Source organism: Astatotilapia calliptera, chromosome 9 (assembly GCF_900246225.1).
Source record: "Astatotilapia calliptera chromosome 9, fAstCal1.2, whole genome shotgun sequence".
Lineage (NCBI taxonomy): Eukaryota > Metazoa > Chordata > Actinopteri > Cichliformes > Cichlidae > Astatotilapia > Astatotilapia calliptera.
The window spans coordinates 34,722,917-34,746,520 of record NC_039310.1 but is presented as its reverse complement, the minus strand read 5'-3'; the positions used below and the strand labels follow the sequence as shown (position 1 = coordinate 34,746,520).

Here is a 23,604-nt window from a genome sequence, read left to right as displayed (position 1 = left end):
CTCAAAACCATCACAGGTTTGTATGCTTTTTAAGAATAAACCTAACATCACTTCATTCCACAGGCCGTTGGCATCTTTATTATAAACTTTCGTTGGAAGATGTGCTTTTCTAAGAATTCTAAAAACAACAACAAATCTATCAGATCTTTATTTCAGGATAGTATAACCACAGAATCGTATGTAATTTTTTTTCTGGAACCGGTTGCCTGTCGATATTATGTGGAACGAAGTTTGGAAGACGAAGTTTTTAATTACCAACAAAGGTAAAGACATTTATTATAAATTAATACACAGAATTTACCCATCTAAAGATTATCTTCACAGCAAATTCAAATTAGACATTGATGCAAACTGCAGATTTTGTCAAAAGTGCAAGGAATCTACTATGCAGCTTTTTTGGTTTTGTAACCTTGTGCAAGACTTTTGGCCGAGATTATGTGTTTTTATCTCAGAAAATGTATTTAAAGGATTTGTACTGTTTTGGAACTATGTATTATTTGGTCTACAAAAACACCAAAGACATTTCAACATTGACAACAACAGATGTGTGATTAACTTGTTAATCTTAATGGCTAAATGTCATATTCACAAATCCAAACGTTTTGGAAGACATCCCTCTTTTTATGTATTTTCCTATGAGCTTGTGCAATATCTTAATTCAATTAAGAACTCTACTAACCCAAAAGCTATAAAAACTATGGTTGTGTGTAAAAAAAATGAAGATCCTTCAATCACTTTACTCTTTGCTTTAATCAGTTAAACTTTTCCCCCTAGCAGGTTCCCCCTGTAGGTTCTGAATAATGTTTATTTGTTTGTTTATTGTATACATTTTTTGGTAAGCATAACACCTATAATATAGTACTGTTTAACTCTAGTTTGTATTGTACTGATGTTTAAATAAAGGTTTGTAAAAAAAAAGAAAAGAAGAAGAAGCAGCAGGGGGAGGAGACGAAGAAGAAGGAGGAGTGTGCGTACTGTGCTCTTTGCTGTGTCTTTCCGCCGTTTTAAAAATGGGCACTTTTTGAAGAACCCGCATCAAAGTATTGTGGAGAAGCGTCGTGTTAAATCTAATTGATGAACGGCAATTTGTCAGGTATGTATCGCAGCTGCGAAGACGAACGTACGTTCTCCTGCTAGGTTACAGCTGGTAGGAAGGTGCGTTCAGTGTGTCTTTGTAATTTTAAGTTTCCATGTCAAACGAGATGAAACAGTTATTTCTGGATGCGCACTTATTTGCTGAGATTAACAATGTGTTTTTGTAAACCACGTGATGATTTAAGTCATTTAATCTTTACAGAACATGTGAGCGAGGCTAATAGAGCAATATTTTTATGTTTAGTAAACTGACGTTTCTAAATGTAACTGCTTTTATTTTATTAGTTCTGACGAGGACAGCTGAATGATGTTGTTGGTGAGCTTGGATTAAATCATCTCTAAACAAAGAACTTGTCCTCGTGGTGACTGACTTGGGGAGTGGAGGTCAGTGAGCCCATTGTCTCTGCTGGTCCGACTCCAACTACAAAGCCGGCCCGCTCGCCCCCTCCTGAGTCTGAGAGGAGATCCAGAGTAAGTCAGTTATAACTACACTGGTTGCTTAACTTTATCGTTTTCTACAGAGTCTGTCTCTTAGCTCACTTTGGTTTGATTTCTGCCTTCTGTTTAGCCTCTCTGTTTGTCTGCCTCAGTACATTAATGTTTTATCATTTGAGTTACACTCTTTGTTTCCCTTCATATGAAGGTGATGTCTGTGGAGTGATCATGACCTCGTTAATAATCCTCTGTTTTCCTTTTCCACTTCTCTTTCATATTCTTTCTGTTCTTGTGTAAGCTGCTAACTCTTGTGATGGACATTTCTTTATTTTATGTGTTGATCATATGTTTTGACAATATCACTTTAGTAATATCTATAGTACATTTTTTGTGACTTTGTTCTACATATAGGAAAACATCAAATATGTTATTCCACACACAGATGGGTATTGTGAGTGAGTTAGACTGACACTCCCAGGCACCATGAGACATTAGGCAGATAGTGAGACTCCTTATCTCCAGGGAGGAGGTGTTGAGATGAAAATATTTGAAGTGCCTCAATTCTATGCTGTATATTAACTAAAATGCCATATAACCATATAGTGTAGTATTAAGTGGACATGGCCCTGAAAAATAAAGACATTAGACTACGTGTCCTTGGGGGGTAGAAAGCTGTAGACTCTCGCCCACGCTTGCCTGTGAAAAACTAGATAACAGGGGACCATCTTCTAGTGGAGATGCATTATAACTCACCTGTGCATTATAATAAAAGGTGTTGATTGCAGCTGACAGTGTCTGCAGACTTTGATAACTGTGACACCCTCGTGGTTAATCAGAGGCAAATCTGAGCCAGTGTGGATTTGGTTGTACAGCTCTCACACATACAACCTGAACTGCACATTGTAAGTGTGATGTTCTTCAGATTTGAACAAAGTAAAAACTAAAAAACTTTGAAGTCACACAAGCCAAAATTTTATTCACAATGTTGAACTTTTACTACTTTTATCACCAAAATGAGCTCACTTCAAATGTTTACCACAGCATAGCGTCCCCAGGCACCTGAGACGTTTGGCAGATGGTGAAACTGTTTATCTTTGTGAGGTAAGAGGGGGCACTTGTGGATGAGCTGAAGGTATAGACCTGATGTCACTGTTTGGGTTCTTTGTCATTACAGGAGAAAGAAGTGAAAGCAGGCCCAAACCTGAGCACATGGATGACATCAACCAAAAACATCCAGCACCAGAAAGTAAAGATGAGCCAGCGGCGATTCCTGTGGAAAAGACTTTTCCTGCTATGAAGCAGCTCAGAAGACGCAAGCGCGCCAACGGGGAGGACAGAAGCTTGAGCTGTGATCAGTGTGGAAAGACCTTTACTCATAGATGGAGCTTAAAAACACATCAGGTCGTCCACACTGGATTTAAAGCTTTCAACTGTGATCAGTGTGAAAAGTCTTTTACTCAGAAAGGTCACTTAAGGAGACATTATATGATCCATGTTGGAGGTAAATCATTTGTCTGTGATCAGTGTGGAAAGTCTTTTACGGATAGAGATCACTTAGAGAGACATCAGGGCATCCACAGTGAAGTTAAACCTTTCACCTGTGATCAGTGTGGAAATTCTTTTACTGAGATTGATAGGTTAAAAAGACATCAGCTCATCCACAGTGGAGAGAAACCATTCAGTTGTGATCTGTGTGGAAAGTCATTTACTCAGATAGGCAATTTAAAAGTACATCAGCTCATCCACAGTGGAGATAAACCTCTCACCTGTGATCAGTGTGGAAAGGCTTTTGCTTACGTTAGTAACTTAAAAAGACATCAGCTTATCCACAGTGGAGCTAAACCCTTCAGCTGTGAGCAGTGTGGAAAGTCTTTTACTCACATTGCTGCCTTGAAATCACATCAGCTTATCCACTCTGGTACTAAACAATTTGTATGTGGTGACTGTGGAAAGGCTTATATTGAGATCGAAAGGTTAAAAGCACATCAGCTCATCCACTCTGGAGTTACATCATTTAAATGTGGTCAATGTGGAAAGGCTTTTACTCACATGACTGGCTTAAAATCACATCAGCTGATCCACTCTGGTGCTAAACAATTTGTATGTGGTCAGTGTGGAAAGGCTTTTACTCACATGACTGGCTTAAAATCACATCAGCTGATCCACTCTGGTGCTAAACAATTTGTATGTGGTCAGTGTGGAAAGGCTTTTACTCACATGACTAGCTTAAAATCACATCAGCTCACCCACTCTGGAGTTAAATCATTTGTATGTGGTCACTGTGGAAAGTCTTTCATCCATAAAACAAATCTATTGAGGCATCAGAAAACCCACAAAGTGTCCTCCTCTGAGAAAAGTGGAAGACCAATGGGACATTACTAGGGCTGCCACAAATGATTATTTTGATAGTCGACTAGTCACCGATTATTTTTGCAATTAGTCGACTAATCAGATCATGCATCCATTGGACGTAAAATGTACAGCATGCATCTGCTCTTATATAACTATCATGAGCTTACAGCTTTAAGTGTTTAAGGTCTGTGCTAACTAAGAATAGAGACAAGGTGATAGTTTATTAAATTTTAATGAAATGTGCAGATTGTTTCGGTGAAGTTTAATAAACTCCTTGCTAGGGATGGGTACCTGTATCCGGTGCCATGACGGCACCAGTTCTGACATAAACGGTAGTAACCAGACCGAAAAGAAGCGCACATTTCGGTGCTTTATTTCGGTGCTTTTATTTTCCTGAGATGTCATACACTTTAGATTCTAGCCAATCATTTTACGTTTCTGAGGATAGTAGGCGGGTCCAGGTACGTACGTTCTTTTAGAGCAGGGCTACAGATTAAAAATGCCCAAGGCAAAGCGGTGAAAAGTCTGGCTGTACTTCACAGCAAAATATGCAAACTCAGCAGCCTGCAACAAGTGCTTTAAGGTGATACTTTGATACTGTCAAAGGAGGTAACACCTCGAATCCGATGAAACACCTGGCGACGCATAGCGTTTTTTTTTAAAGCCGAAAAATGCGCCGTATTTGAGAGCTTGCTGCGAGACCTCACACCGAGCACATCTACTGCGGGTGTGGTGCCTGTTATCAGACCCGGAGTTAGCAACATCCCCCAAAAACCCGAAGAGGGGAGTCCTGGCCCCTAGCCCTGCCAGTGTAGCAGAAATGATGACGGATGATGATGCAGCAGCAGCCGTGCTTCTCTGCATGAGTAGCTTAATGTTGTTCCTGTGTAATTTACGTTGAGTAGGCTAACCACATTATTACATTAATGCAGGTAAGGTGAACTAGCAAACATCATCATAGCTACATGCGGCTGTCTTCTTGTTTGATGGCAGATACTCCCTTCACCCTGGCCAAAAAGGCTAAAATGAACAAAGAAAAAGTGGAAAACAGTTAAACATGAGAGGTTTTTGGACCAATTTTGTGTTCTCCATTCTTTAAGCACCGGCACCGTTTCAAAAGTACCAGTTTGGCACCGGTATCGGATAAAACTTAAACGATACCCATCCCTACTCCTTGCTATCTAAAATATAACAGGACACCGGAGTATATTCTCGAGCATCTCACATTTCTGATAATCAGCTGTCTGCTTGATGTTTATTCAGCTGTGTAAAAACTATAACTTTAATCTCAGCCAAACCGATTTACTCAGGAACAAATAAAATACTGAAAAAAAGCCGAACAGTAACATTTTTAAGTTATCTAAGTGACTTATATATCATGTTTAACCTGAGTAGCAAAAGATGGCGGTGGGTTTGGAAACCATTTGCCGGGAGTCCGGTGTTCTCACCGGCTCCAGGGAGCCTGTAACCCCGGCTAGCTATCGAAGTCTCCGAAAACGTCGGAGCACTTTCAAAAAAATGTGGTGTCTTGATAAAGTGAGCAGATATTTGAAGTTTACACAGCTACATTCTCGCCTGAAAATATGTTAAACATTTACTTTGTGACCCAGAAAGAATGATAAGAATAAAACTGACTAGCTGCTGCCATTGTTGGAAACTGAGCTGGGCCACGCTATGAATTCTGGGACACAGCTTCTTCTTCTTCGGGGTTTAATGGCAGCTGTCATCCTTCTTCATGCAGTGCTGCCATCTTCTGTTTCAGTCCGTTATTACACTCTTAAATCCTACTACTTATTCCTGCGTCTTTTGGGATCTTACAAAGCTTCAAATGACGCGTTGAATATTAAATTAGTCGTTGGCGATTTTGATAGTCGACGTAATCGTGACTAGTCGACTAATCGTGGCAGACCAATGGGACATTACCCTGACGGGGTTCATTTGAACACAGTGGGAGAAACAGGGGTCTGAACAAAAGTTCTTCTGGATGCTGCGTCAAACTTAAAAAGCTTGAGATCAGGCTTCACAGAATTCAGCTTGTGTTCCAAGTTTAGCAAGTTACACTTCACTGGCTGTGTCCACAAACAGCATACAGAGCAAACATTACTCCCATCATCTGATCACAAGAAAAACAAAATGTCAGAACAGTTCACCTTCTGGGTCAAACTATCAGACCTGTTACTGTTTATTTTAGGAGTCCCCAATCCCAGTCCACGAGGGCCGGTGTCCCTGCAGGTTTTAGATCTCACTCTGGGTCAACACACCTGAATCACATGATTACTTCATTACCAGGCTTCTGGACAACGTCAAGACATGTTGAAGGGGATAATTTAACATTTTTAAATCATCTATGACGGATCAAGGACACCTCTAAACCCTGCAGGGACACCGGCCCTCGTGGACTGGGATTGGGGACCCCGTGTTTATTTGGCTATTCATCGTGAGGTAATTATCAGTGTGAGTGCACTTCTGTTGTAACTCACATGAAATGTGTTTTAAATGGGCTCTATTGTCTTACAATATTGTGTGAGTCTGTTTTGCTCCACAAAGACACAACCCCTCCTGCAATTTTTAATGTTACAGTAAAAAAAAAAAAGGTAAATTGATAAATTTGTGTCATTTTGAAACAGGCAGTATGTGGAAAACTAAATATTTTCTTACCCATGTGTAAAGTTTTCAGTGGTCTGTGTTTTCTTACAGGATGTGAGTGTGTTTTGCTCCATGAAGAGACAAACCTACATTTTTTTATGTTGCAATAAAAATATTCTTATTGTAAGTCATAAATGTGTGTCATTTATGATAAAACTGACTTGCTGTCCCTTTGTTCCCGTGTACCTAAGTAATTGTGGGTAATATCTTGATGCATGCTCAATCATCCAGGTAAGGAAATCCCAGAAGTTGATTCTGTTCATCTGGACGTAGCGTTTTCAGTGGGACAAACATTTCGTCACTCATCCCAGATACTTCTTCAGTCTCAGCTGACTGCAGGTTTCTCCAATCTTATAAACACTACATTTGCATTGCAAAGAAAAGCGTCTGGACTTCTTTAAGTTAAGTCATCAGGGGGTCCTTTTGTCCCTCTGTGGGGGGTCACTCCCACTAGGTTTATATCTGGGACTCTCCACCATTTGACCTTAGAACTGAAGAAGCTTCTCGGATGAGAGGTGAAACATCTTCAAGTAACTTAAAGAAGTCCAGACGCTTTTCTTTGCAAGCTCCTTTGACTACGATGACCTGGATGACTGAGAACCTTCACAGACACACTACATTTGCATAATGAATGAACCCCCCAGCAGGCCTGAAGGTGCCTGGTTTGGGGGGGGGGGGATTTCCAGGACAAAGGACTCAAAACAATATCAGAGCCTTAGTCCAAACAATTAAAAAACCCGGTTGCACCTCCAGCAGCAGCGGCACACAGTCCAACAAGCCAAGTTCTTGTGGCCAACTTGGTTGGTGGCAAATCCGGCAAGACCATTCAGGCGGCCTCCCATGGGTCCAGTGGCACCAAAACAGTCTAGGCGGCCTGTGATGAGACCAGTGGCAGCAGCATTGCGGCTCAGGCAGCTTGCCCCGGGTCCAGTGACAATGGTGTTACAGATCAACCGGCCTGCCCTGGGTCCAGTGGCAGTGATGACATAATGGCTCCGGTGGCTCTCAACAGCTCCTTAGCTGTTGGCCTGGAAAGTGGCCAGTGATTATTGGTCTTGGCTGATGGCTGGTGTTTCGCTGCTGGACTCGGAAGCAGCGGTGCAGTCGGTGCTGGATGAGGAAGCGGGTGTGCAGGTGTGGCAGGTATGGACAGCTCGCAGACCCCCGGTGCTCAAACCTCCGACTCAGGCAGAGTGGGACCATCCAGTGCGCAGATCCTCTGCGCTCAAACTTCCACCTCAGGTTGAGCGGGCACCTCTAGTGTGCAGACCCATGTAGCTCAAACCCCCAGATTGGGTTGAATGGCCCTCTCTGGCGCACAGACCCTCGGCCCTTAAACCTCTAGTTTGGGCTAAGCAGCCCATCTGGCACGCAGACCCCCAGAGCTCAAACCTCCAGCTCTGGCTGAGCAGACCCCTCTGGCTCGCAGACCCTTGACCCTTAAACCTCCAGCTCAGGCTGAGCGCTAATGCTAAGCTCCATTCCCAATCTGGATAGTTATCATCTGGTTATGTCTGGGGATTACAACCTGGTAATGGATTCTGTTTGGGATCGCTCTTCCCAATCTTTACTAAGACCTGTTATGTGACGGCTGTGTGCAGGCAGGAAAAAGACCCAAGGTGCAGACTCCGAAGACAGATGTGGCCCCTACTTACTGAGTGCTATTACAGACTGTAAATATGATCCAATCGTCATTTCTGATCATGCCCGGTTACAGAGGTGGGTCAAGTATCCAAAAATTGTACTCAAGTAAGAGTAGCATTACTTTGAAATATTATTACTCACGTAAAAGTGAAAAGTAGTCTTCAAAAAAGTTACTCGAGTAAGAGTAAAGTACTTGGTGAAAAGACTACTCAAGTAGCGAGTAACTGTTTGAAATGTCCAATTTATTTTATAAATGCTATCAGACAAACAAAAATAAATAAATATACAAATTTTAGTATTTCCAAAAGGAATATATGTAAAAACATCAACAAAATAAGGCACAACAATTCTAATTTCCAGATTTTCACAACATTTTTCAAACAAGCTTTTTTCACCAATACCTACAGTAAATAATATAAATATATAAACAGTGCAAACAATTTCCAGTGACAAGATTTGCTGTAAACTTTATATTCATGTTTGCTCCAAATGCCACAGCAGCCTCAGAGAAAACAGAACGAGGCATCTTCAGCATATGTACATACAAGCCAGCTCAGTTTACCATAAATTGTATGGGTGTGAATCTATTTCTGCATATTTAGCAAAAATGTGCCATTTCTTCACTCAGTGAGGTGATGGTTAAGCTTCAGCAGCAGTTTGCTCTCAAGGTTCTTTCTGTGAAGCTGTGACTGTTTAGCAGTGAACAGGAGTCCTGCATGACTGAGAAGTCCTTCACAAGCTCCTGATGCAGGAAGAGCTGTGTTGACTTTGATCGACAGCTTCTTGATGTGAGGAACGCCATGCAATAGATCCACACCTCCAGTGAATGGACATGAAAGGTACCGCTCCAGCCCTGCTTCTGGCTTTCCTGACCCCATGGATCTATCATCTTAGTCGGTTAGGCTGCTGTTTGCGCTGGCATCATCCAGCTTTGTGTCTAGGTGATGTCTGATGAAGTTGAGACCTGTGGAAAGATGTATGGTTTTCAAAAGAATTGGGTCTCTTCATTATAGTGCTGTATACACTGCAAAGCTGCGGATGTTTGGCAAGAAGATTTGATCACACTGGAGATGTTTTTTTACTAACTCTTGTAGAAAAACAAAATCTTGTCGTTCATATCCCGCACAAACAGTTTGCAGTGAATTCCAGATTAAGTTTAAAATAAGAACGCGTGCAAGGCGAAGCAGTGCTAGCCAATAGATCCTCCTGTTGGGCTGTTACTCTGGGAAAAGACGAGAAAGACGGTGATGGAAGCGTGACTGGAGCTGCGATGTAGCCTATATAATATTTATATTGTACGAACGTGATAATTCTGTATATTGTAATAATGTGATATTATATTGTTAAAAAACATGAAAGGTATATTGTTAAACAATATACTTTTCACTTTTCTTTTGCCTGGGTGGCAGCTCTACGCTTCCGTATCCGAGGCTTTTCAATGTGGCCTCACAAAGTTATCACGACTACAACAACCATGAAAAGAGTTGGATGGACATTGCTGCTCAATCACAGCTGCCTGGTCAGTGTTTTTCATTAGTAATTTAGCAAAGTTGACAGTGGTGGTGTGTGTCTGTGTGAGTGAGTGAAAGACAGAGAGGGAGAGGGAGAGATTGATTTTGTAGGATAAGCATTAGAGCTGGGCGATAGAACAATAACGAAATGTATTGCGAAATAACTTTTTCTCGATAGAAAAATTAAACTATTGCGATAGGCCTCATCTCTCTTGGACTCTTAAAAAAAAAGAGAACAGCCAATCCAAATTAAGTAGCGCAGAGAAGCGCTAATTCGTCATTTGGCTTTTGTCAGACTAAATTTTTAAAAGAACCAAGAGAGGCACTGAAAAGGATCTGCAACGGTGAGCTGTTTTGATTTGGGAGGATTTTCAAGCGGACCAACAGGGAAAGCCTCGCTTCCTTACTGCTGCAATTATTGGGTGCAGGTTCCTAGAAACTCAGTTTGGGTATTCTAGTGGGTGTTCTTCTTCGTCTAAAGGCGTAAATATGATGTGGGGAACATGAACAGAAGCAGTGACTGCAGCACTGCATGGCAGATTTTAATCCCTACAGCATGTTATGTCACCAGAAAGCAAAACCTTTCCTGTGATTTCTGGTAGATTTGGTTTTTTTGTTTGTTTGTTGGTTTTAGTACCAGGCTGATTTTGCCAGATAGGTTAGGGTTGTTTTCTTTTTGTAAGAGAAACACAGGTTTATTTTTTATATATATTTAGACATGTCCTGAACAAGGCCTAATATGTTTTGTTTGTAACGGTGCACTTAGGGGGAAAAAACCTGCCAGGTATCATCCCTCTGGGGGTGATATTTTGTGTGTTGATGATGTAAAAGCAGGCCTGCAAGATCGGGAGTAAAAGTGTTATAAAATACTTTAATTGAGAGCAAATATAAGGTGAGCTTCTCTAGATTACAATGGGCTTCCTAGTTCTGATGAGTTGACTCATGGGAGAGACCACGTGTCAAACGGAGGGATTCTAGGTTTAAACAATGTTTTCTATGTTTTCCATGAGTTTTTTCATGGTGTTTTTGTCCATGGCTTTTTACCGTGATTTGTGGGATTAACCGTTCATGTACAGGTATTAAACCTCTACAGGGGGGTTAAGTCCATGTTCAGATAAGGTTTTGATGATCTATAAGTAAACTTCACTGAACTGAAAGGAAAATGTGGTTTGAAGCCTCGCTTCTGTCAGTCTGCCCATGACTGTAGCTGCCTCCACCAGTGTGTGAATGTGAGAGTGAATGAATAGTGGCATTGTAAAGCGCTTTGAGGGTCTCGAAAAGTGCTATATAAATGCAATTCATTATTATTATTATTATTATGGTTGACGTGTTTTCTAAATGGTTAGAAGTTTTTCCTCCTAGTGAAGAGATACAGGTGCAGCAGCCAGAGTATTGCTGGAAGAAATCATCCCAAGGGTGGAATCTCCTGACTGAGTCTGGGTGCTGATCAGAAGTCTTCAGAGACCCAGCAAGAACAGGGACCATTCATAACAGAGCTGACAGCCCAGGCAGTGGTTAAGGTCAAAGGTCATGCAGTTTGGGGCCCTACTAGTCATCATGAGAAGATTCCAGAACCACAGCAATAACCATAAAGCTGCGTTGGAACGAGAGGGTGAGGGCTGAAAAGAGCCCCCTCCTCCAACAAGAGCGTGCTGAGCTCCAACTCAGCGACTGCAGAGTGAGACTCTGTGGCACCCAAGAGGGATCTGCGAATGAATGCTTATCACACCTGCTTAAAACAGCCAATCAGTTTCCCTGGAAAGCTTAGTATGTTTTTAAGTTACGGAGGTTGTTGTTGTGACGTTAATAATCATTTTATAAATGATATGCATTTACATGATTCTCCGAACATCACAAACTCTGTTAGAGTCCTGAGCATGAGTAAAAGTGATTGGAGTAATTATAGCATGCAAGTTTTACAGCAACTTGTGTGCATTTTGTAGGGTAGGTAGACTGATTATCTAGCATGTCAGTTCCTGATGCGTAAGTGCATTAGGCCCTCATTGTCTGAGTAAACATAGTGTGGGATTATAATATGAGCTTATGACATGTTATACCCCTAATTAAAGATTGTGAAATCATTATGTAGTTTTAGTTTGTAGTATTCTCCTGAATTAGAAGAAGGTGATAACTATTACAGTTATTAAACTGATTTGTATTACGTTAGACTGCTGATTCAGTGTGAATGAATGATATTGTTTATGATGCATTATACTGCTGAGTTATAAGAAACACGGTTTTCAGAGAGTCAGGACCTTGCTTTTTCTCATAGTGGAGGAGACAGAGAGCACATTCCACGGGAGACTACACCCCCACCGTTGTTGAAGGCAGACAAAATACGGAGCCAAGGCCATAAGTCAGGCTCGCTAGGAGTTAGAAAGAATGTGAATGTTTAGGTTTTTATGACTAGGTGGGGGCCACTAGAGGCTATAAGAGTTTGAGTAACCCTCCACCAGTTTGAGATTTGCTGTGACCCTCTTCATGCATGTCTCCCCATCTGGATGGTTTATGCTCGTAAAGTGTTCAATTGTATGTAATAAAAGATTGTTGATTGAGCATTTGTACACCGAATATTGTCCATCCTTCAGCCCAAAGATCGAAAGAATTGGGAGAATTTAACAATAGTAACAACAGTTGTGAGTTCTTTTGACATGTGTACTCAATTTTGACACATGTGACACCGTAAAGATTGGATTTTTGGTTTATCCCATTTCATTGAGGGATTTTGATCGGCCTCAAACATGCTGGAAGCACTAAAGAAGGAAGTCGTTCTTCCAGAGTTGTGGTTGTTTTGGTTTCCCCAATCACTGATGTGGGCACAGTAAAGATAATTGTAAATGCCTTGGAGAGGGTTCACACCTTTTAAACGGGCTGATGGCCCTACAATAGTAAAGAGTACAGTACGCTGCATAGACAGAGAGGAAAGATCTATAATTCTGTTGCAAAAAATCAATCCCTAATAACACTGGGGAAGAGGGTCTTTTACAGAAACAGTTAATAAATTGGGAGATTTAATGATAAAATAGGAAATATATCACACACCTAAAAACTTCCTTATTTTAACAACGGGTTCTTATGAGAGAGCCGCTTGATGTAACTAAGACATATAACCTGTCTATTTCATACATTCGAGAACAGTGGGAGAATGATTTGGGTGCTGTGGTGGCAGATTTCTTTTCTCATGTATTTATCACACATTTAATCATATCACATTAGTTATAGTAATATCACTTTCTCACTTTACCATAGTAAGAGCACTCCTGTCACTAGTTTACATGCATGTGGAAAGTTAACACAGTGAGGCCATTGTAATGGGAGACATTAAACAGATAGTGAGACTCCTTCTGCTTATCAGGGATGTAAATCCTTAGGTGACAGCCAAGCAGAAAACAAGGTCATAATTCTCTCTGTGAGGGAGGAGGTATAGCCCCCTGTGAGAGGGGCCAACATGTGAGGTTGTGGAATGTTCATTGTCTGTGTGGGCGGTGGCCACAATCCGGAGGTGGTCCTGGTGTTTCACTGGGATGCTCTCTCCACATCGCAATGTGTTTATTAAACCCACTTCAAATCAAGCTTGCTGGGTGTGTTGCAGGTTATTGTTAAATTTTCCACGACAGTGCCCAGCTGTCTGACAAAGAGTGAGATATGGCTCTTACCAGGGTCCATTCGTCTTCTATATGTTCAAGACACTCCCTAATACAATTCAAAGTGTTACACAGGTTACATTTTTCAAAAGTTAAACTAGCAAAAATATTTCCGAACATAGACATAGACCCATCGTGTGATAGATGCAAACAGACTCCAGCTACTTCCCTTCATATGTTTTGGTCCTGTCCGAAAATTGCTCTTTTCTGGTCATCATTTTTTGAAGTCATCTCTAAAGCCTATGCCTATAACATATCGCCTCCCCCTTGGTGACAATTTTTGGTTGTTTCTCTGGTATTGTGACTTCTGTTCCCCCTGCCCATTTACAGAGGGTCATTGCCTTTTTGTCATTATTAGCGAGACGCCTGATTTTATTTAAATGGAAGTCTACTACTGCTCCATCACACCACCGCTGGATAACGGATGTTATGCAAAATGTCAAACTGGAAAAAATCAGATGTACTCTGAACGGATCCATCGGCAAATTCCACACAACGTGGAACCCTCTGTTAACATACGTCAACAATTTATCCGGTCTGGAACTGGAATCTTCAGTGTTTTTGTTTGCCCTAGAACAGTCCTGTAAAAACAATAGAGAGGTGCACCCCCCCCTTTCTTTTTTTTTTGCTGTTGTTGCTGTGCTTTTTGTTTGTTTTTTTGTTTGTTTGTTTTTGCTTGTTTGTTTGTTTAGTGTTTTTGTTCCCTTTTCCTGTCTTGGTATTATCTGTATTTATGATCTGTGGGATTGTTGTTTTGTGGTTTTCTGTAAAATGATGCCCTTTATGTAAAATGATGCCCTTTAATGCCCTTCTAAAGAAGGGCATCAAAAAAGCCAAACACCATTACAAAAAGAAGGTAGAAGAACATTTCTCCAACTCCAACCCCCGACGCATGTGGCAAGGACTCCAGACCATCACAGACTACAGGACCACCAAACCTTCCCCCGCATCCACTGATGTCTCCTTCCTCAATGAGCTCAACAACTTTTATGCTCGTTTTGAGCGAGGGAACCCCACAACCACAACCAAAGCAGACATGACGCCAGATCACCAACCTCTGACTCTCTCCCCCACCGATGTAGGAGCGGTGCTGAGCAGGATCAATGTCCACAAGGCTGCAGGTCCTGATGGCATCCCCGGGCGTGTTCTCAGAGCGTGTTCTGGGGAGCTTGCAGGAGTGCTCACAGACATATTCAATCTGTCCTTGGCCCACGCTGTGGTACCGGCCTGCTTCAAATCCACCTCCATCGTCCCGATACCCAAAAACTCCAACCCATCTTGCCTCAATGACTACCGCCCAGTAGCACTCACCCCCATCATCACTAAGTGCTTAGAGCGACTGGTCCTAGCACACTTCAAATCCTGTCTCCCCCCCACCCTGGACCCCCACCAATTCGCATACCGCCAGAACAGGAGCACAGAGGATGCAGTCTCCATCGCACTGCACTCTGTCCTCTCACACCTGGACAACAACAACACCTACGCCAGAATGCTGTTTATAGACTTTAGTTCAGCGTTCAATACAATCCACCCCTCACAACTCATCAGGAAACTGACAGACCTGGGCATCAGTTCCCTCATCTGCAAATGGTTACTGGACTTCCTGACCAACCGCCCCCAACATGTCCGGCTGGATAACCGCTGCTCATCTACAATCACGATGAACACCGGTGTACCACAAGGCTGTGTGATGAGCCCTTTCCTCTACTCCCTCTTCACCCACGACTGCAGACCGGCTGATGGTTCCAACACCATCATTAAGTTTGCAGATGACACCACGGTGATTGGCCTCATCAGTGACAACGATGAGGCCGCCTACAGGGAGGAGGTGGATCGTCTGGCTGAGTGGTGCGACACAAACAACCTGCTGCTTAACACCGAGAAGACCAAGGAGCTCATCGTGGACTACAGGAGGAATGCTGACCCACATCCACCCATCCACATTAAGGAGACAGCTGTGGAGCGTGTGAGCAGCTTCAAGTTCCTGGGAGTCCACATCTCCGAGGATCTCACCTGGACGACCAACTGCTCCAAGCTGGTCAAGAAGGCTCGCCAGCGCCTCTTCTTCTTGAGGACTCTGAGGAAGAACCACCTGTCCTCAGACATCCTGGTGAACTTCTATCGCTGCACCATCGAGAGCATCCTGACCAACTGTATAACAGTCTGGTACGGGAACTGCTCTGCCTCGGACCAGAAGGCGTTGCAGAGGGTCGTGAAAACTGCCCAGCGCATCGCCGGAGCACCACTTCCTGCCATAAAAGACATCTACAGGAAGCGGTGTCTGAAAAGGGCTGGGAAAATCATCAGAGACCCCAGTCACCCATCACATGGACTCTTCACCCCCCCCCTGCCCTCTGGGAGGCGCCACAGGAGCCTTCGGACTAAGACCACCAGGTACCGGAACAGCTTCTTCCCCACAGCTGTCAGACTCCTGAACTCTGCCTCCTGACATCTGACCCACGTTAAACTCATGGACTGAACATACACAGACCCACAATGGACAACTGTACCCTCAAACACAATAATAACATGGACTGAACCACCACTCACAACCACTAGCACTTTATATAGCCTCTGTAGAAACTATCCACACCCTCACTTATCTTAACTGCACTACTGTATAGCTCTGTGTAAATAATCATTCTGTACATTCGATAATCTTTAATCCTACAACCGTTTACAACTTGCATAGTTCCCATTTCTGTATAGCTGTATATCTCAGATTCTGTAAAGTTATTTATTTCATATTCTGTATAGTTTTTCATATTTATATCCTGTTCATAGCCTGTACATAGCTTGTACTCACTACAGCCTGTACATACTTATAGTTATAGAATATTCACAACATACTTCATACCGTGTACATTATAACATACCATAATAGACCCATTTCTGTAATATACTTACATATCTATACTATTGCTAATATATATTGTAATATATCTATATCATGGCTAAAGCACTTCTGGATGGATGCAAACTGCATTTCGTTGCCCTGTACCTGTGCATGTGCAATGACAATAAAGTTGAATTGTATTCTATTCTAAAATAATAAGAATGCTATGTATGATAATTGGGAAACTACAAGTGTTAAAAAAAAGAATTACTACTACATTGAAAGCTGTTATAGTACGCCTTAAACTCATAGACATTTGGAGATTCAAATATGCTCATTCCAAAACGTTTACTTAGTGCAACAATTCTAACTCGAGACATTCAAGGATAGACTTTTGGTTAGTTTGTGTCATGGTTCTGGGTCAGTGACCCAGTGTTTTTGATTTTGTACTCTTATTTTTGATAGTATGAATGATAACTGTTTGTGTTTTTGGTTTCCCAGTGTTTATTCTGTGCTCCCTTTGTTTTCTGTCGTCCCTGCCTGTATATCCCCTCTAGTGTAGTCAGGTCTCTGCGTTAAGCCTGCGTCTCTGAGTCTGTGTCTTTGCGTGTGTGTTTCCCGTTTTATTTTGAAGGTCCGTGTCTGATCTCAGTGTGTTCAGATTACGCTTCCTTGTCTCGTCAGTTCTGATTTCTCCCAGCTGTGCCCTCCTTCTGTGTCTCACACACTTCCCAGTGTATTTAAACCCTGTGTTTCTCTGAGTCAGTGTCACGTCGTTCCTCGTGCTGTGTGGAACTCCCTGTGTCTCCCTGAGTGTTTAGTTTGTCATTTTCCAGTTCAGTTTAGTTTGCTTTTGCTTTTGTATGCTTTTCCCGGCCAGCAAATAAAGCTGTGGTTTTGAGTTCATCCCTCGTGTCTAAGAGCCTGCATTTTGGGTCCAATTCCTGTCTGCCACACAGCGATTCATGACAGAGAAAGATGATGTGAAAAAGGATCTTAAAGAACTGATCTCAAACTATTGATCTAGAGCTCGAGAAAAATTAAAGTTTGCAAATAACTGGGAATTATTAAAATTTGAAATTGACAAATATTTAAGGAAGGTTGGCAGCCTTAACATGAAATCGAAAAGATTAGAGGAAGAAAATACAATCTCTCAAATTGACACTAATTGAAGAGGATAAACTGAACCTTGCTAAATTACAAGATAAATTAGATGGCTTATACTCAGACAAAGCAAAAGGAGCTTTTATCAGATCCAGATCTTGAAGAAGGTGAGTGCAATTCCTATTATTTCTTCAGCTTAGAAAAGAAACACTCAAGCATAATATTAGCAAATTAATGATAAATGTGGTTATAACAGAGGATTACAGATTAATCTCTAAACTCTGTAGTCATTTCTATAAGGAATTTTTAGCTGTACATTTTCTCAGGAAGCTTCAGATCACCTCTTATAATTGCTGAATGTTAAATCTGTCAGCCAAGAAGATTCTATATTATGTGATCTACCCGTCTCATTAGAAGAAGTCACAGATGCAATTGGGCTATTAAAAATAATACATCTCCAGGCACAGATGATCATACTGCAGAATTATATAAAACTTTTTCTGAAGAGTTCTCTTCCTTTCTTCTTGAGGTTTTTGCTGAAAGCATATGAAACCACCAACTTCCCACTACGATGAATCAAGGTTTGACCACATTGTTTCTGAAGCAAAATAAGGACCTCTTAATGATTGATAATTGCGGACCAAATAGCTTATTAAACAATAATTAAAGAATACTTGCTCTAATTTTAGCTAACAGACTTAAGATGGTTGTTGACTCGGTTAATGATGAAAGACAATCTGGGTTTATGCCCAAAAGACATATAACAATATCAGATTGGTTTTAGATATTCTGGATTATTCTGATAAATAGCAGTGGTTTCATATTATTTTTAGAGTTCTACAAGGCCTTCAATACGGTGAAGCATGAATTTATATTTCAAGCTCTAGATAGATATGGTTTTGGTACTTACTTTCTACGGTGATTAAAACATTATAACAATAACAGCAGTATCAAATTAACAAACAGTACTTCACCCAGATTTAACATACAAAGAGGGAAAAGACGAGGCTGTCCCAAAACAGGTCCCTGTACCTGTTTTAGTTAATTGCCCAACTATTGTTCCTTCCAATAAAACAAGAAGTTCGTTATTTCGGTATTGTAATAACCAAAAACCAGGAAAGAAGAATTGATCAAATTTCTTATCTAATTCTAGTGAAACTCAAACACAGATTTACTCTGTGGCTCTTAAGAGATTTATCATTAAAAGGCAGAGTATTAAAAACTAAAGCAGAAGGTATCTCTCATCTTACATACACTGCATTGGCATTGCACCTTGATAATAAACTCATAAAAGAGGTTGATAAGTTACTTTTCAACTTTATTTGGAAAAATAGGACACACTACATTTAAAAAAACAGTTCTTATGAACTCCTGTGTCAATGGAGGACTTAATGTGTTCGATTTTAACACTCTAAATAACACATTCAAAATAAATTGGTTAAAAAATATAATTACAAATCCTACATCCATTTGGATACTATACCTATGTACATGTTTTCTAAGGAAGGTGTCCTTACTTATAATTTTAATATTGATAAAATCCCTATATAAATCTCTGCATTTCATCGCCAAGCTTTTTTAGCATGGACTCTTATTTACAAACATGGTCTACACAAACACCAAAACCACAACAGATGTGTGATTAACTTGTTAATCTTAATGGTTAAATTTCATATTCACAAATCCAAATGTTTAGGAAGACATCCCTCTTTTTATGTTTTTTTTCCCACGAGCTTGTGCAATACCTTTAATATAGTGCTGTTTAATTCTATTTTGTATAATGATGTTTAAATAAAGGTTTGTAAAAAAAAAGAAGAAGAAGAAGACAAAGAAGGAGGAGTGTGCGTACTGTGCTCTTTGCTGTGTCTTTCCGCCATTTTAAAAATGGGCACTTTTTGAAGAACCCGCATCAAAGTATTGTGGAGAAGCGTCGTGTTAAATCTAATTGATGAACGGCTTTTTGTGAGGTATGTGTTGCAGCTGCGAAGACGAACGTACGTTCTCCTGTTAGGTTACAGCTGGTAGGAAGGTGCGTTCAGTGTGTCTTTGTAATTTTAAGTTTCCATGTCAAACGAGATAAAACAGTTATTTCTGGATGCGCACTTGTTCGCTGAGTTTGGTAAAAATGTGTTTTTGTAAACCACTGACGTTTCTAAATGTTACTGCTTTTATTTCATTAGTTCTGACGAGGACAGCTGAGTGATGTTGTTGGTGAGCTTGGATTAAATCATCTCTAAAAAAAGAACTTGTCCTCGTGGTGACTGACTTGGGGAGTGGAGGTCAGTGAGCCCATTGTCTCTGCTGGTCCGACTCCAACTACAAAGCCGGCCCGCTCGCCCCCTCCTGAGTCTGAGAGGAGATCCAGAGTAAGTCAGTTATAACTACACTGGTTGCTTAACTTCATCATTTTCTACAGGGTCTCTCTCTCTTAGCTCACTTTGATTTGATTTCTGCCTTCTGTTTAGCCTCTCTGTCTGCCTCAGTACATTAATGTTTTATCATTTGAGATAAACTCTCTGTTTCCGTTCATATGAAGGTGATGTCTGTGGATATTGTGGGAAATATACATGTAGCAGTATTTCAGTAAGTGTCAGTCAGTCAAGAAGCAAAAGAATATTTAAACTAAAACACATTAAAAGAAGTGTTTTGCTTGTAACTGCATAAGTTCCTGCACAGGGGCGGTTAGAACAGGATGTACTCAGGATGTGGCATACACGATCACGGGCCTCATAACGATCAACAGGAAACAGCTGGGGGTGAAAGGGTCTCGAAACGGCATTCTAAGTGTTGTAAAAAGGAACTTACTCATGCATCTTTAGCGTGTACAACCCTATAAAATAAAGAAGTTCTTGTCCTTCCTCTATGAGATCTACCAGACTACACTGAGGGTGGTATCGTGTACGTCTCCCACATATGTGCTTAATACATAATTGTTGTGTACTGGACCTGATCTGAGTATTGGTTGTTTGTTCTCAGCCCAACATAAAACAATCGGGACAAGAGGCTCAGCATGACCTCATTAAAAATCCACTTTTCTTCTTTCATATTCTTTCTGACGTCTTTTCTTGTGTAAGCTGCTAACTCTTGTGATGGAGATTTCTTTATTTTATGTGTTGATCATATGTTTTGACAAAATGACTTTAGTAGTATCTATAGTACATTTTTTGTGACTTTGTTCTACATATAGGAAAACATCAAATATGTATTTCACAGGTTATTCCACACACAGATGGGTATTGTGAGTGAGTTGGACTGACACTCCCAGGCACCATGAGACATTAGGCAGATAGTGAGACTCCTTATCTCCAGGGAGGAGGTGTTGAGATGAAATTATTTGAAGTGCCTCAATTCTATGCTGTATATTAACTAAAATGCCATATAACCGTATAGTGTAGTATTAAGTGGACATGGCCCTGAAAAATAAAGGCATTAGACTACGTGTCCTTGGGGGGTAGAAAGCTGTAGACTCTCGCCCACGCTTGCCTGTGAAAAACTAGATAACAGGGGACCATCTTCTAGTGGAGATGCATTATAACTCACCTGTGCATTATAATAAAAGGTGTTGATTGCAGCTGACAGTGTCTGCAGACTTTGATAACTGTGACACCCTCGTGGTTAATCAGAGGGAAATCTGAGTCAGTGTGGATTTGGTTGTACAGCTCTCACACATACAACCTGAACTGCACATTGTAAGTGTGATGTTCTTCAAATTTGAACAAAGTAAAAACTAAAAAACTTTGAAGTCACACAAGCCAAAATTTTATTCACAATGTTGAACTTTTACTACTTTTATCGCCAAAATGAGCTCACTTCAAATGTTTACCACAGCATAGCGTCCCCAGGCACCTGAGACGTTTGGCAGATGGTGAAACTGTTTATCTTTGTGAGGTAAGAGGGGGCACTTGTGGATGAGCTGAAGGTATAGACCTGATGTCACTGTTTGGGTTCTTTGTCATTACAGGAGAAAGAAGTGAAAGCAGGCCCAAACCTCAGCACATGGATGACATCAACCAAAAACATCCAGCACCAGCAAGTAAAGATGAGCCAGCGGCGATCCCTGTGGAAAAGACTTTTCCTGCTATGAAGCAGCCCAGAAGACGCAAGCGCGCCAACAGGGAGGAGAGAAGCTTGAGCTGTGATCAGTGTGGAAAGGCTTTTACTCGGAGTAACGACTTAAAAACACATCAGCTCATCCACAGTGGAGAGAAACCATTCAGCTGCGATCTGTGTGAGAAGACCTTTACTAAGAGATGGAACTTAAAAACACATCAGCTGATCCACAGTGGAGAGAAACCATTCAGCTGCGATCTGTGTGAGAAGACCTTTGCTCTGAGATGGAGCTTAAAATCACATCAGCTGATCCACAGTGAAGTTAAACCATTCAGCTGTGATCAGTGTGGGAAGACCTTTACTCAGAGATGCAGCTTAAAAACACATCAGCTGATCCACACCGGTGTGAAACCATTCAGTTGTGATCAGTGTGGAAAAACCTTTACTCTAAGATGCAGCTTAAAAAAACATCAGCTAATCCACACCGGTGTGAAACCATTCAGCTGTGATCAGTGTGGAAAAACCTTTACTCAGATTTTTCACTTGAAATCACATCAGCTGAGCCACACCGGTTTGAAACCATTCAGCTGTGATCAGTGTGGAAAGACCTTTACTAAGAGATGGAACTTAAAAACACATCAGCTGATCCACAGTGGAGAGAAACCATTCAGCTGCGATCTGTGTGAGAAGACCTTTGCTCTGAGATGGAGCTTAAAACAACATCAAGTCGTCCACACGAAATTTAAAGCTTTCAACTGTGATCTGTGTGGGATGTCTTTTACTAGGAAAGCTTACTTTAAATCACATCAGCTGATCCACACCGGTGTGAAACCATTCACCTGTGGTGAGTGCGGAAAGTCTTTTATTAAGAATTACCGCTTAAAAGCACATCAGCTCATCCACAGTGAAGTTAAACCATTCAGCTGTGATCAGTGTGGAAAGACCTTTACTCAGAAAGGTGACTTAAAGAGACATTATATGATCCATGTTGGAGGTAAATCATTTGTCTGTGATCAGTGTGGAAAGTCTTTTCAGGATAGAGATCACTTAGAGAGACATCAGGGCGTCCACAGTGAAGTTAAACCTTTCAGCTCTTATCTGTGTGGAAATTCTTTTACTGGGATTAGTAGGTTAAAAATGCATCAGCTCATCCACTCTGGAGTTAAATCATTTGTATGTGGTGACTGTGGAAAGGCTTTTACTCGTATGACTGGCTTAAAATCACATCAGCGCACCCACTCTGGAGTTAAATCATTTGTATGTGGTGACTGTGGAAAGGCTTTTACTCGTATGACTGGCTTAAAATCACATCAGCGCACCCACTGTGGAGTTAAATCATTTGTATGTGATCAGTGTGGAAAGTCTTTCATCCATTACAAAAGTCTATTGAGCCATCAAAAGACCCACAAAGTGTCCTCCTGTGAGAAAAGTGGCAGACCAATGGGACATTACCCTGACGGGGTTCATTTGAACACAGTGGGAGAAACGGGGGTTCTGAACAAAAGTTCTTCTGGATGCTGCGTCAAACTTAAAAAGCTTGAGATCAGGCTTCACAGAATTCAGCTTTAATTTCCTGAGAAAGTCAGAGCTTCACTGTCTTTGTAGATCTAGTGAAAACATGAAAGGGTGCAAAAAGAGGCACTGTGGTACTGCATGATGAAGTCAGAAGTGACAGAGAAGTATGTGAGCGTGGTTCAGGACATGTTTGTGTGGTAGCAGTGACTACCACACATACTTGGGTTGAAGGTGGGGGCAGGATTACATCAATTCTGAGCCCCTTCTTCCTTTTTCAAAGAGAGGGCAATACTCAGGAAAGGATGATGACAATAGAGCTGCAAGACAGGATGGAAAGAAAAAGAGTTTAAGAGAAGATCATGAATGTTGTGAAGTGATCGAGCCGCGATTACAAAATCTTAGCTTATGGAGTTAGTTATCCCAACACAAGTTTAGCAAGTTACACTTCACTGGCTGTGTCCACAAACAGCATGCAGAGCAAACATTACTCCCATCATCTGATCACAAGAAAAGCAAAATGTCAGAAGAGTTCACCTTCTGGGTCAAACTGTCAGACCTGTTACTGTTTATTTGGCTGTTCATTGTGAGGTAATTATCAGTGTCAGTGCTGCGCCACTTCTGTTGTAACTCACAGGAAATGTGTTTTAAATGGGCTCTATTGTCTTACAATATTGTGTGAGTCTGTTTTGCTCCAGAAGGACACAACCATTCCTGCAATTTTTAATGTTACAGTAAAAAAAAGTAAATTCATAAATTTGTGTCATTTTAAACA

General features: G+C 41.2%; 2 protein-coding genes across 9 annotated transcripts; both read left to right on the top strand.

Annotated features, from left to right (window-relative positions):
* The first annotated feature begins 932 nt into the window (after positions 1 to 932).
* Positions 933 to 3,957, top strand: LOC113029704 (gastrula zinc finger protein XlCGF8.2DB-like). Of its 4 annotated transcripts, XM_026180700.1 has the most exons (4): positions 933 to 1,093; positions 1,381 to 1,566; positions 2,572 to 2,631; positions 2,705 to 3,957. In XM_026180700.1, exon 4 carries the CDS (start codon positions 2,740 to 2,742, stop codon positions 3,910 to 3,912), a length of 1,173 nt encoding a protein of 390 aa, XP_026036485.1. In that variant the 5' UTR covers positions 933 to 1,093; positions 1,381 to 1,566; positions 2,572 to 2,631; positions 2,705 to 2,739; the 3' UTR covers positions 3,913 to 3,957. The 4 variants fall into 4 exon arrangements, with proteins under 4 accessions (XP_026036485.1, XP_026036483.1, XP_026036484.1 ...); XM_026180698.1 differs by lacking the exon at positions 2,572 to 2,631; XM_026180699.1 differs by lacking the exon at positions 2,572 to 2,631 and having other exon boundaries at positions 1,093 to 1,155.
* Positions 1,940 to 23,604, top strand: LOC113029697 (gastrula zinc finger protein XlCGF26.1-like). 5 transcript variants are annotated; one of them, XM_026180689.1, is made up of 4 exons: positions 1,940 to 1,956; positions 20,481 to 20,956; positions 21,096 to 21,155; positions 21,229 to 23,604. In XM_026180689.1, exon 4 carries the CDS (start codon positions 21,264 to 21,266, stop codon positions 22,884 to 22,886), a length of 1,623 nt encoding a protein of 540 aa, XP_026036474.1. In that variant the 5' UTR covers positions 1,940 to 1,956; positions 20,481 to 20,956; positions 21,096 to 21,155; positions 21,229 to 21,263; the 3' UTR covers positions 22,887 to 23,604. The 5 variants fall into 5 exon arrangements, with proteins under 5 accessions (XP_026036474.1, XP_026036475.1, XP_026036473.1 ...); XM_026180690.1 differs by lacking the exons at positions 1,940 to 1,956; positions 20,481 to 20,956; positions 21,096 to 21,155 and adding exons at positions 19,093 to 19,234; positions 19,448 to 19,633 and having other exon boundaries at positions 21,229 to 21,736; positions 21,821 to 23,604; XM_026180688.1 differs by lacking the exons at positions 1,940 to 1,956; positions 20,481 to 20,956 and adding exons at positions 19,093 to 19,234; positions 19,448 to 19,633.